The sequence below is a fragment of the Pleurodeles waltl genome, chromosome 9 (genome assembly GCF_031143425.1).
Source record: "Pleurodeles waltl isolate 20211129_DDA chromosome 9, aPleWal1.hap1.20221129, whole genome shotgun sequence".
Classification (NCBI taxonomy): Eukaryota; Metazoa; Chordata; class Amphibia; order Caudata; family Salamandridae; genus Pleurodeles; species Pleurodeles waltl.
The window spans coordinates 1006979281-1006994109 of NC_090448.1; the positions used below are offsets into that span (position 1 = coordinate 1006979281).

At 41.1% G+C, this 14829-nt stretch overlaps 1 protein-coding gene across 1 annotated transcript in view; it reads left to right on the forward strand.

Annotated features, from left to right (window-relative positions):
- The first annotated feature begins 1571 nt into the window (after nucleotides 1-1571).
- The window catches only part of VPS18 (VPS18 core subunit of CORVET and HOPS complexes), a 54983-nt gene continuing 41725 nt past the window's right edge, over nucleotides 1572-14829 (forward strand). The window contains exon 1 of the mRNA XM_069208606.1: nucleotides 1572-1808. Within this exon, the coding sequence (XP_069064707.1) occupies nucleotides 1718-1808 (91 nt within the window). The 5' untranslated portion in view covers nucleotides 1572-1717. The remainder of the gene's footprint in view (nucleotides 1809-14829) is intronic.

Consider the following 14829-nt stretch of genomic DNA (forward strand, 5'->3'; position numbering starts at 1 on the left):
AAGAATGGGGAAATTGTTCGAGAAAAATGTGGGTTAAATATCTCTGAACTGACAGAATCATAGGCAAAGAGCTGATACAACAGGAACACATCATCTCTCTAGCTTAGAAAGAAAGAATCTGAGCTTACATCATCTAAACCTTGCTATAGTAAATCCTAGAAAACAATTAGCTAAGTTTCTATTTGTTAGACTATGGGGTGTTTTATTGATCAACCAATAACCCTTGATCCACGTTTCAGAAGTATCTTTCTTCATTTTCTGCACCCATGATTGGCTCATCTTCTTTCGCTTCTGATCACCAGTTTCCTCTCAATAAATACATTTAAGCAGTGTAGAAAACATTACATGTGCTGCCTGCCAAAAACTAAAACTCAACCAAGTACAAATATTGTAACATAGAATACAACATTGAGCACTGAAGTCTATTGTTTAGTTTGTACGTTATCTCATCTCAGGCAACAAATGGTACAAGTAAGGAACATAACTTTTCCACAGTTAGCAAGTCACACAGGATATTTGGAGAAACATTAATTTGCAGAGTTAACATTTTTAAAACATTGCCTCTGGAAAATTACTAAAACGTGAGGCCTTTAAAACCAATGCTAAAACATGAAGGATAAAACATTTTATAATATTTAAACTATTAAACCTTTTAGTACACATTAATATTCATTTTTTCAGTACACTTAATTATTATTAAGCAAAATACATCTTCATTAGACTTTATTTTCTCATGTTAATACATGTTGTTTATGGTGCCCACCATATCAGTTACACGTTTTTATTTTACTAATACATGATTTCTGTTAGGCCTTTTAATACATGTTATTTTACTTTATATTTTAATGACAATATTATTATTAATAATGCATGCACTCCAACAGCTGCTTGCTCTTGAGTGCTTTGCTGGCACTTCCCGTTCAACTTCTTTCTGTCTGCCTCAGCGCGCCGCTGGTGTCAAGAAAGTGCTATAAATGTGTGACTTTGCAATTTAGTGCAGTGATTCGGACCACCACACTAAAATATGTTAGTCTCCGCCCTGATGCGTGTTACTTGGCAGGGCTGACAATCGTAGCCAGGGGTGAAGTCCTTTTAGCCCAATGAGTGTTGCAGCTATTATTGCTAGATACATGTCAACATTTTAGAAGAGCAAAGTGGGAGATTCAAAAAAATAATAGGGAGAATGTATTTTTCCCATTGACATCTATTGAAGCAGAGGCAATTCAGGCCTAAGACAGACAAAATAAAGCCATTTTTGGTTTAAAACATCGAAAGTCACTGGCCTGATTCGGGTCTATTGGCATGCATGCTGCTGGCACTGATGAAAACGTTAATTTAGTTACTTTGGCGATTATGAGTCGAGTCAAATCAAGTAGTCTAGAAACCGAAATATTGCTTAAAATGCTAAGTAAATCGACTGAATTTAAAGTTTAAAAAATAAGCTGTAGGCTACCGGCTATTCCCTCAGCCACGAATGGCAAATGCGCGAGTGCTAGCGCGCCAGTCAACGCGCACAGCCAGTCCCCTCTCTATGTCCATGCTTGTCAGTTGCAGGAGGTCACATGGCCGTCAGCTGACTTACGATCCTCTTCCGGGTGCGATGTAGCTTGTGCTGCTGCTAATGGGCTATTGCTTCGGCGCGTTAGCGGGCTGGGCTGAGGCTGCATTGCGAGGAGAGTGAGGCAGGGCAGCAGTGGTGCCCTGCGACGGACTCAGCATGGCATCCATCCTAGACGAATATGAGGATTCACTGTCCCGACCGCTCACTCAGAGCCATGGCCGCGGAAGCATTGGGGTCCCCCTGTCTGGTAAGCGTAGGTGGGGCGTCATAGGAACATAGCTATAAATACTTCAGCAGGTGCAGGGTCACCGGGACAAAGATGCATGAGGGGCCCACTGGACCTCAATTATGTGTATTTTTACTGAGGGACCCGGAGTGTGGTCTTTTGACATTGCTTGTAGAGCCACTGGCAGTCTTACTACTCCACTGGGCCCCAGAAAGTACCAGTTTTCTTATAACGCTCACTCCCAATCTTCTCACGAGCATCTCCTCTCCGGGACTGGGCCGCCTGCGATAGGCCTGTCTGCAGACACCTTCAGTAGGGCTGAGCTTCCTCTTTCCATGCAACTGTGTATCTAAAAAGATCCAGGCTTGCGGGAACTCAACCACTGAGGCATAAACTCTTTAAGGGACATTTTCACCAAAGGGTAAATGTCACATGACCCTCCAAAGAGATTAAGGCATTTGCGTAGAGGACAGTTATTTGGACGTCATTTCACCAACATGCACTATCTCCAACCTGTAGATTGATTCATGTGGGGTTCTAGCCCTGCGTTTGTCTTTTTGCTAGACCTGCATTCACTTTTCACTTTGGGTACTTAGGTTTGCAACATGTGCATTCACGGATATAAAAAGTCTGTCTGGAGATGGAGTGGTTAGGAGGTTACTTTGTACGTGAAACTGGCGTAATAGTCCCCATACACTCATCTGGCAACATTGTGTCATAAAGAAAATCGAGTTATGCCCCCAGTATATTTTTCTACCAAATTTAGAAGCCACAATTGATGGCTCGTAGATTGGCAGAGTATTATAGAGTTGCCTTCCGTAAATAGATAATGTAATGCGGAATGAGATGATGTCGTTGAGCTTTGACTACGTGATAATGAGGACAGAGAAAGACGAGAGACCCATAATGGAACAATCGAGAGAAATGACAGAAAAGACATAGGACACCGACCCGATACAGAGGTTTGACTGAGCCCCGATATACGGAAAGGAGACTGGGCTATTGAAAGCCTTTGGAACGTTAGTGGTGTGAGTTTAACTTAGTTTCGCAGGCATCCCGGTATTGGAGAAGGTATAAGAAATGGGGTCTCGCAACCCTGGTTGATCACTCCATTGTATGCAGACAGTAAACTATGGGGTGTAGTGGTCACAGCAATTGTACCTAACCTGCCAGGTATCCCATACATTGATGAATTTGCAAGAGGTCCTGCACAATTCCATCACTCCTCCATGAATCAGTTATGGGTACAAAGTACCTTCCCATTCCGTTCCATTGTCATTGCATGCAATCATTATCCCAAAGCAAAACAGTGTTGAACCACATTTTGGCAATTGCAGGATCCCCAAAGATGCCTAGCACTGCCATCTTGGGAAGCATAAAGCCATCTTTGTAATTAAAAAGTCAGGGTTAGGGATCTTTACCCCTATGCCTTCCCCTCCAAACAAGCCCCTCTAGTTTAGTAATGATTTAATTTCATCAAAAGGAAGGATTTTTCAAAAAGTGCATATTCCTGTCTTTATCAAATAGCTCCTTATTGACGTTAAATCCAAAAGCACTGGCTCAAGTTAAAACCAAAAGTACAGCCAACCAGGCCCGGTTCAGAGAATTTTTATCTGGATGGGCAATGGGTGTGTTTGGGTAGGCCAATGCGGACCCAGTTTATTTAAATTCTGGTGGTAGTCTCCAAGCCCTAGATGTACATTTGGACGTTGATTCGCTACAATGCCAGGGGTAGTGGAAAGGACAATACACATCCTTGTCCATAATGGCATCACAGGAAGTGACATCATACTACCTTTGACCCTCAATCTTCTACTAAGTAATGCCACATAACCTTAACCCTGATGACATCAGACTAGTTGACATCACTGAAGTTATAATTGAAGCCATAATAAAAAAATGACTAATATAGTAACTTAACATAGAGAAATGTCTGTTTTAGATACTACTTTTATTAGGGAGCTGACATGATGTTCAATGAGATCATTAATTGTTTCTCTTAGTATTGCATGAAAAATGTATCCATCCGAAGAAGATAGAGTATCACAAAACACACAACAGCAGTGGGAGCCTACATGTTTTTAACACAAACTGCCATTACTTAGTAGTTTCCCTACTGTATACTTCAGTGAGAAATGTATTGATAAATCATAGGAAGAGAGCACAGGGATTTAAATAAAACAGTAGTTATGTCATCATGTACTTATTGATGTAGAGATGACCATATGTTGAATATTACCAATATTATAGGCCTAGATTATTCTTCACTCTTAGTACATTTTGATTTAAGATCACCTGCAAGGTTCTATCACTCCTAAAGGACAGAGTTGAAGGTTTTATTCAGACACTTAATGTTTCAAGTATCCACAATAATGAAACATTGCAACAAATTGTTTAAAAAAGTCTGTTCCTTAGTGCATTTTTTTAATTTAATGAGAAAAATCCACATTACACTGCTGAAATTATTAATTTCATGAAATCTAATATGTAATGTCCAAGTGGAAGCTTCAAAAAAGTAAATAGTGCTCATGAAGACCCTGGTTGCTTGATGTTCTTGGAGTTGCGGATAGTGATTTTTTAAAGTTTAATACTTGCCCTGAATTACAGAGAGTGAAGTGAATGAGTGTAACATCTTTCTAAGGAGGGTTCTGGGGATCTCCCCATATGAACATTTTGAAAAAATAGGATGAGAATGCATTTTAAAGCAGACTTTTCACATACATTTGCTTAAAAAAGCCTTAGGTTATCCTGTTATTAAATATTTAAGTCTTTCATGATGTGGCAGGCAAATTTAACCTGATGCTCCAGAGTTTTCACCCCATTTTTTCCAAAATGTGCTAGAGCTGCTTCAATTCGACAAAAAGTACCGCCATTTTGCCAGATACAGCATATTGTGATGGGTGCGCCACAAATGAATATGTGACCCTTAAGGTAAAAAATTACATACGTATGTCACTACCAGAATTCTGCCATTAGTGCCACCCAAAAACTGTGTGTGATCCTAATGTCAAAAAATATCTCTAATATGTCAGGGCAGGCATTTTATCATAATTGCTCCCTCCTACATAGCAGTGATGTAAAAAATGACCTTCGATGTCCCAGCGTTTTAACACGGTGGCCCCCAGCCCAAGTATTTTCTTCAGCATGCCAGCAATTTTCCAAAAATGCCCCTTTGCTACGAATTACATCAAGTATGCAGATGCTAGCATTTTGTCATAGTTGTCCCCTTATGTTAATTATAAAATCTAGTATGCCGTACTATGCTAGCATTTTCTCACTGGTGCTTGTCAAACAAAGAGCTGCCACCGGTTTGCCAGAATCTTGCCATAGGTGCCTCCTTAAGTCAAGAATTACCTTTAGTATGCCAGGTTCAAGGGCAGACTCTCAAGCATAACGCCACATTCTCACTCATGCTCACTAATTCTCAATCACAATCATTCATCATCACTAACTTGCACTCATTCATTGTCACTTACGGTTGTGCTCGCTCACTGCCACTCACACACATTCTTGTTTACACTTATACTTATTCATTCTCACCCACATACTCTTCACTTTTTGCAGTCATTCTTTTTCTCACTCACATTCTCACTGACCGACTTGCACATACTGTCTGACAGGGGTACTTTTACTAAAAAAAAATAACAACATGCAACGCAGTAACTAAAGTTGCTATGCTGCATTGCACTAGGGGAAGACAGTATTGTAGAAAGATATGGCACTGATGCTCACTTCTCCAGCACCCTCACATAAACAGGCTGTCTGGCACCAGGCATACATTCCTTTGCACCATGATGCAAAGGTATGTGCATGATGTCTAGCATAGGTTTGTACTTGACAGCTAACCTTCCAGACCAAAGTACAAAATACTGTGCGTAGACAAACTTTAACTCTTTTCACACATTGGATGTGTGCTATGTAGTGCAGCACACATGCAGCGTGTACAAAGTTGTATCAAATTAAAGCATTTCTCCAACTTAACACCTGTTTCAAGAAGGTATTTTTTTGGTGCAAGGCCCTGACTAACATTTTTAGGAGACAGGACTTTGCGTCAAAAACCCTAGATTGCAGAGTGGGAACACCCATATAGCTCTCATGTCATGGTCACATGGTGCAAAGTAGTGTAAAGCATCACAAAGGATTGTTTGCACTACTTGTTGCTATTTTCCAGTGTAAATAGAGTTTTTCACTGGAAAGCAAATAGTTTAACACTTTGCACCAGTTTGCATCACTTTGTGTGACTTTGGACTGGTGCAAAGTACTAATAAGCTGTCTCAGATCCCGCAATCCGAAACAGACATAACTGAGGTTCAGGATGCTTGCAACCCTGGGCCCTGATGCTACTGCACCTTTGGCAGGTCACATCATGTTCCCACTCCCCTAATACACACAACCCTAATATAGCTTGCCTATGACATGAGCTTGGGTTGTCAGGGGGCCATTTCCTTCCAACATGAATGTTTTAATGCCTCAGCCAGTACAAAAATAGGGAAAATCACCAAAATCCGGCATTTCCCTCCCTTTCAGTACATACTTACACAAGTATTTATAAAAACAGTGAACTTTAAAATGTGTTCTAGAGTTTCATAAATGATCCCCGACTAGGGTTGCCACCTGGCAGTTTTTCTACCAACACCACTGGTATTTTACTGTCCCTGTTCGTCCAAAAATAAGCAAAAACATCTAAAGCTGGTATTTTTAGCCCTTATCTGTACATGCTTCAAACAGCAAATACAACTAGAAAACACTTTTTAATGTGTTCTAGAGCTGCACAGATTCCTGACTAACCGCATAAATACAGGCAGAAGATTCATGTTACAAATGAATACATTTGCTTTATTCATAGTACTATTTAGTGTCATGTGCAGGCTTTTGCACACACTGCAACAAATGGCCCGGATTTTTCTTTTGGAAATGTGGCAACTCTACCCCTGACTGATAAGTAATTTAAACTAAGTGAAAAAACATCACAATGTTTGGCCGTCCACATGGAGGAAACATTTCACAGGTGCATTCTCTTTGGCCACTTCTGCCAACTGGGAGGGCCAAAGGTCATGTTTGGGTGGTCCTGGCACACCCGCTAGAACTGGCTTGCAGCCAACACTCATTTCGAGGGATATATCCTCTTCCTCACGGCTGTAAAAATATATTAAAAAAATTTCATATTGATTAATATTAGACAACATATGCCTTCACGAGCTCGAATTAAAACTACAAATTATCACAAGAGATAACAGAAAAAAGAGATGTCTCTCGTCTTGTCTCTTTTCACTTAAACATAGTATTCAAAAGACGATCTAAACATAAAAAAGAAGAAAAGGGGAAGAAAATAAATGAAGAATGCAGAGAAAAAGCAAAAGTGGAAAAAAGTAATAGTTAATTTTTATGGCAGGTAGTCATTTTGTTACACACTCCATTATCCACTTTACAGGTCACAGAGTCCTGCTAAAAAATATTTTTTTTAATTGCATTCCAAACCCATATACTCTCTTCAGAATTGGCCCATAATACTAAAAGGGCCTTCTGTACAAGAATTACGTACTTCATTCCAGGTTATGGTAGCAATTCACCAGTTCGTTAACAAGCACAAATATTTTTGACTTGATTAATTCAAGTGCCACAGGCTTCAATTCTCATAATTTTTGTACTTCCAAAATATTTAATTCCATTTTATCATAACCCATCAATCGAAGAATATGAAGAACATTATCACTTCATGTTTACTAGTCATACACATCTGTAAACACAAACAAATTATAAAGTCATGAGTAGTAAATATCTACCAAATCATAACTTATGTGTTGAAATAGACATCAATTCAAAAAGCCTAAAATTTGTCAGGCACAATAGATAAATGATCCTTAATTCTCAAGTTTCACCTGAATGGTATCTATAAAGTAAAAGAAGATTTACACTAGTCCAATATAATAAAGTCTGGTCGTATTAAAATAGGCCAGTGGAATATTTTCAGGTTAAAACAGTGGAAATGGACTTCTATTCCTACTTTCCTCAGTTGCAAATGGTCTCTTCCTAGTAAGGATCCCCACAACCCACTGGTCAAAGTACCACCTCCTCCTCCTCAGGACAGACACACTGTCAGGGGCATTGTTTGTTTGTGCAAGGACGCAGCTACCCAAACTTCCTTGTTTCAAGTCAGAAGCATTCTGGGTGCAATTCCCCAGTTAATTTTGAGGCATAACTGCCCATGCTGGACGCAGGGAAACCTAAATGCTACCCGCCTCGGGCTGGTCAAACTCTACCTTGAGCGGACTGAAAGATTTTAAATGATCCTTTCCTACCTCATTCTTTGTGAGGATTGATACTTATCAAGTACCACTTCCAGAATTATGTCAGATGCACCACTTTTTATAGTGCTGAGCTGTTACCACTGGGGTGGGGCATGTTGGTTAGCTCACTGTTGCACCCCAACACTGTTGAGTTGTTGGTTCTCCTGTACACATAATGCAGAAATGTTGTACTGCCTCTTCAAGTCAGTTAATTCATAACAGTAGTTCCTCAACCAGGGCAGATGAACAGTGGTTCACTATTGCAAGCCCAGTGACCCAACAAGAAGTCATTATGTGTAGAGGGATATATTGGCTTCTCACCAAAACCATTTTTAAAAGAAGAAACCAGGCAAGTAGACTTCATTTCCCGTCACCCAACTCCACAGGAAGTGGCGTCACTGGGTTTCCCACAAAACCATGTTTAAAAGAAGTAACCAGGAAAGTGGTCTTGGTTCCCCATCACCATGGGAACTGAAAACACTGCATTTCCTAGCAATAATCTATACAGGAAGAGACCTCATTGGTTTATCACCAAAGCCATTGTTAAAAGAAGCCAGGTAAGCAGACTTCATTCCCCCTCATTCATCCCCAAAGGAAGATACATCACTGCATCTCCGAGCATCCATCTGTATAGGAAGTTACATCACTTCCTGCCTTTTCCTTACTTCATTCAACTTTTCAGGACATTTGACTGCTTGGGCTTCCCCAGAAAAGGACAAACACAGAAAATGGCATTGCTGGTATGGGTGGGCACAGACAAGGGCATTGCCTGTTTGAACTTATTGGGGCCAGAGAGAGCTTTGGACCAAAACCCTTGTTCTACTGAAATCTACAAGTTGAAAAAGAATCATGTGTCTCTCTAATAATCTACCACACTTTTTCTATGGATAATGTAAAAAGAAACAATGGGCACGCTATTCCCTTCTTTCAGAAAATAAAACGTATGGCTTATAAACCTGCTGTCCACTGCAAGCGTGGAACATGATTTATAAGAGCTTTCTGAACTAGTGTGCAGACAATCTTGTGAGCATGCACTAAGCCTAGAAAGATTCTGTGATCTCAGTGAACATATATCTAGTCTCGTTTTTAGGTCTGGGTACAGATGGCTTAGGCCATGTGAAACACCTCTATTTATCATTTCTTCACAAAAGTACAATAAGAAAAAATATATAGAGAAGAGTGGGTATTGGGTCAGCACCCTTCAGCCATGTTTTTTTTTGCATGGTTTGTTATTGTGAGTAAGTTTAAGGGTGTATGTATTCTTTGATATATGACATAACCAGATGTTAATTCCTGATTTACGTTTTGTTTGCTTTGCAAGTTTTGCTTTGGACGCCTTGGCCTGTCACAGTGATATTCACTAAATGACCTTGTGCATTTATTTTACTTTGCTGATAAGGTAAGATGATATTCCGTTTGCAGCTTCTTTTGTTAAAATAAATACATGTGCGCTCAAATGCTTTCTTAGAAGTGAAACAATACTGCTGTTTTGATTAACGATTGAGAGTGCAAAAATGGAGCACAAACCAAAACAGGTCTTTGCTGTGGTTTATTTTCACTGCGTTTTCATTAAAAATGCAGTGTTTTATTATCATGTCCATCATTGCCAGTAATGAAGGAGAGGTAAACCCACAGGATTTAGTTTCTGTTCAGTGAGTTTTTTTTGTTAGAGCAGATTTTCACTACAATGATATTTCACGGCTTTTAACTACTCCACACAAGTAGGTGGTTAGGCTAATCTTGAACTGGACGATATTAAAGAAGTAATCACATTTACAGCGGTAATGTCTGTGTCATGGAAAATACTAAACCCTGTGATTATTCTAACGCAACCCGTGCGTACTAATCGTGTTTCTTTCACCGTAACTGCACTATGACACTAACATTCACACATCATATGACAAACAGGCGCCAAGCGTGGCACTTTACAGACACTCACAGTACACTTTCAATAATGCAAAACTAGCACCCTCTCAGTTCTGTCACAACAGTCGCTCTCTATGTCAAAGCACACTAAACAGATAGAACTACAGTCCTCTCCATGTCAACACTTGCTAACACCTTAAATCTATTAAAAAAAAATAACTAACAAAGGATAACAGCTAATACAATTCAGTTATGTTATTAACAGTAAACTAATGTCCAATTAGAATACTTGCTCGAGTAAACTAATTAAAAATGCATAAGCAAGAAATGAGAAAGTTGAAGTTAAATTGCGTCCTATTTCTTTTAAGGTTTAAACTTTTTTGATTAATTCAGTTCAAATATTGTAAGTACGAGATGTCCATCCATGTTTTGCCTTTGTGGATGCAGGCACAGCTTGCAGCTTTTATTGAATTTTCTGATATGTTAAGAAAATGTATCCAAAAATAGCACAGCAAATATGCGTGCCTTTGTGGCAGCCATCTTTAAATGTATTGTTTATTCCTTTTTTAAATACTTTTAAAGATGCCAGCTGTGGACTCGCTAGCAGTCGCACTGGTCATTTTTGAGTTATTAGTATAGTAGTTACCTGCTTGCAGTTTTAGCCTTAATGAAAATTACTAGGGGCTTATTTTGTTTGGCCAGAGAGGCAATGTTGGCCAAGCTGCTTTTTGCACCCTTGGCATTATGTGACGTTTTACTGGTGAATTGATAATATGCTTATATATCTTACTGGAGCCTTTGGAAGTGCATTATTTGAGATAACTAAGAAACATGATTTGATGTGCAACTTTTAAAGATTGTCCCTTGCTGAAAGATCCCACGTTTCCCCCATCATAGACGGTAGTGGTTTTCTTAAGTTTTTCATCACTCTGATTATGCCATTTCCACGTAAGGCTGTTTTTCGTTCCTTATTAAAAGAATTGGTTCTTCTGTGTTAAGTTTTTTATTGCGATGTAACATTCCCCCCTGCCTGTGTTCAAGAAGTAGGATTTCTGAAACGTCGATCATGTTTAAGTAAAAATACTGCACTCTGCCAGGAGCCAGGCGTTATACCCTTTGTTGTCCCTTTGGCCGCTGTTTTAATGTCCTTTACTCTTGTGGTAATGCTACTAATTTGGCTTTTATCATGTAGTCATCTAATGCTTACATTGTCACTGTGTGATTTGTGGAGAGCTGCGTAGTAGTCAATGAATGCCTGGTTGATCTCTCCCTGTGACTGCACCATTTCCTCATTTATCATCCCAATACTTGTAATTAATGAACCTTTTATCTAGGGGTCTGTGGATCTCCTGTCAAGATGCAGCAGTTACTTTCCTGTGTGTCTAATTATCTAGTTAAGCTCGGTCTCACCTCGCTTACGATTTGGATGCAATGGTTTCTTACTATTGAATATCCTCCCACTCAGAAGTATACTTGACTCTGTGCCCTCATTCACTTTAAAGTCTCTTTCTGCTGTTTCTCTCTCTTGGAATGCTGGGTCCCCCAATGCTGCGATTTGTCGTCGTCAGTTGGGAATCACTGCCCCGGTCTGCCCCGCTGTCCTGTCTTCTCAGCCAGAGCGGATTATTGTCAGAGATGGTTTTGCCTGAGTACTCCACGTGGATAACTGTAGGGTGGGCCAGGGTGGCACGTACTGTCGTATCTTATCGGACATGTGAACCCTGCGTTGGGAGTACTATGAATAGTCTTTTACGTTGGTGTTAGGTGCCATCAGTGTGTTCGTCATCCCCCGGTGTGTCATTCTTTCTGTGATCACCAAAGATTCCTCACTACTGCAGAGTGCAGAAGAGAAGGGTGTGCTCGATCTCACACACAAGTAAATTCTGCTCCTGTCACCGTGGGGTGATGCACCACTTTTGCCAGTTTCAGAGTTGGGGCATACACGTTAAATCGAACTAGTTTTTACTCTCTTATTTCCCAGTCAGTATCTCACAATGACTTTCTGTTTCAGCTGCGGATGTAGTCACATGAAAGGGAACCCCTGTTGTTATCCATATTAGGAGATGCCTGGCATAAGCAGAGTTTAGTTGTGCAATTGGCCTCTCCAGTGCTCTCACGTTCTCCTTCGTAAGGCGCCTCTTCTAGAAAAGAACTGTTTTGTATCCTCCACCTGTATGACAGTATGTTACACCTTTTAGTGGCATTGTTCTTTTCTCTATTATGAGCCGGGGTGTTCATTAAATACTGTGTGGTATGACCATGCGGTCCTGCTATTTCTCCCCCCCACCCATGACAGCAGGAATCTGCACTTACATACGCTATTCAGGTGCGAAGTATTTTGCGAGCGTGGCAAGTTTGCCAGTGTTTCTGCTCATTATCTCTGCCGGCCGCACCCAGGCATCAGTGAGGGTCTGTGGCATATCCCTTTTCCCATTTACCGCGTACTAATGTTCGCAGGTCTAGTTCACGACACCTGCTGAACTCGGGGTTACTTTTGGGAGTGACGTTTCACAATCTGTTTATATTTCTTCATTCGAGTCCTCTCCAGAGAGTGTTTTCTGAAGATGCTCCAGGCTTGTCGCAGCTGCCATTGTACTTTCTCTTTCCTGTTGTGATGTTTTCGAGTCGTGGTCTCTTCATTGTTGATTGGTCGAATGTTGAGTTCCCTTGCCAGGCTCAAACCTTTCTTCTCAGTCTCGGTGAAAACGTATGCTTATACGTTGCTTATCATCGCATTCATCTTGGCGGGGCAGTTGTGTTTATTTCATATTCATTTCCTGGGGTCAGTGCTTCGCTTCTGGAATGGATGCCATGCACTGGTGCACCGACGCCGTGTAGTGCGGAAGACTCTGCCTTTGTTCATTACATAGTGACTGTATTATGTTTTTTTTTTTTTAAGATCATGTTCTTGTCGTTATAATTCAGCAAAAACGGGTCATGCAGGCGTCCTTGGTGGCAGTAGCTGTGCTTGCAATATGTGCGCCCTTTCCAGTGCACAGCAAGTGGATTCTGTCTTTCATTAATCACATTTATAGAATTTTAGTTCGACAAGAACAAAGAAAACAACCGGTAATGTCATAAAATTAGCAAAAATCCAGTTGCCCAGTGTCGGCTCCAGAGGCATCACAATTTCCCACCAGGAATCTTTTAAAGAATCCTATGTCATCACGTCGGGGCCTGGTTCACTTCCCCAAATTTAGCGATGTTTAATATTAATGTTGTGGTAATTTGCTGTTCTTACTTTGGGATCTGTCTGGTTGTTGCACTGCCTGACAATTGCTGTACATGCGCCCCATATAGTTTGAGTTGTGCACTGCTGATGAACCCCTTGAGGTGTTACACTCCTGACTCAGTTGGGCGGTTCCTAATGTTTGTAGTGAGCTTTAGTTGGGTTGTGTCTGAATATAGTGTGCCAGTAGCCTACTCTTTAATCTGTCCTCAGGGTCTTGATTTCCGTTGTAATGTATTTGCCCCGAGCACTTCTTTCAGTGTCATTCATTAATTCCTAAGCTTTGCTTCTCCGGGGAAGATGGAGTTGACCTTTTGTAAACTTGCACCCTTGCAGTGGCACTTACAGTGCTGAGGAGAGTAGGCCGCAGATGTCCGCCACAGAGGACTTGTGGTCCGCGTGCTGAAAACTGGCTGCACGCACTGCTCTCTTGGCTTCTTCCTGCAGGAGCCTTCAGTGTGGGGCCTTCCTGCTTCTTACCAGTTCACCAGACCCTTTTTAGGTCGAGCATAGCGGCACCTAAGCGCTGCTTTTCTGACGTGTTGGTATGTATCTGGGCTTTCAACCACACCCATCACTATCACTCGTTCATGGGTTTGCCCTTCAAAAATCCTTTATTTTCGTTGGTAAATGCTTTACGTTTGTCCCTCCTTGGGACGGTTTAGTTGCTGCCTTGGACATCGCCCCATTGGACATGGCTAATTGCACCTTTGCCGTGACGCTTTGAATCGGCTCGCTTATGTGAAACTGTATTTATATGGCAAGAAAAGTCCGGTTAGGAGTTTACAACGCTAATAGCTATAACTCAAGGAAATGCTAGACCCATCGCATTGCAAATGCTTGTTGAGTCATGTCACTCCTCTGCCATTGCTGCTCCTCCATGTCTGGGAGCTGTGGTTGTATCTTCTCCCTCCCTCGTCTTTAGTCACAGATTGACTGCTGCACTCTCTGGCGCATGACTCTCGGCCACTCTCTTCCCAGCCTGTAATCTTCAGGTTTTTCAGTGCGTGCAGCAGTTGTTCCTTGACCTAGTGATTCATATCCTCATCCTAGACCAGCTGTCCTGCTGATTATCACTTGCCCTCTTAGGAGCAATTGATTTGGTTGTTTAGGGAACCGCACCTACAGAAGGCACAGTCAAGACTTCCTCTTGTTCCTCACGCTATTCTGGGGTTGGCTGGACCTTACAAGATGCTGGATTACTTATGCTTGATGCGGCTCCATCAGGACAGGCACATACGTTTAGCTCAAGGCCACACCCCTTACTGCAAGCTGATTGTTCACTCTGACAGCCATCCTATCCTGTAAAAATGCGGGACCTGCCCTTCTTTGTCTCCTTCCAACAGGTCTGTGTATTGTTCATCATATTCACCAAGGGGAATAGGAACTGCCAATATAAAACTCTGCCATTTCTCTTGAAAGCATCCCTTCAAGTCATGTACCAAAATTCTGGCTTTGGTAATGGTCTTTCTGCGACCACTGCCAGTTAGCAGCTTCCTCTAGCTAGATGGATATCTAGTAGGAGTGTCTCCTATCACCTTTGCATACTGTTTCAAACCTTTTACAATTTACCAAATTCCTCTCCGATTTCCTTTACAAGTATTCAATTAAATTGGGCCATTTTGGACTTGAAGCTGCAAGGGCATCTCCCTTCAGGAAA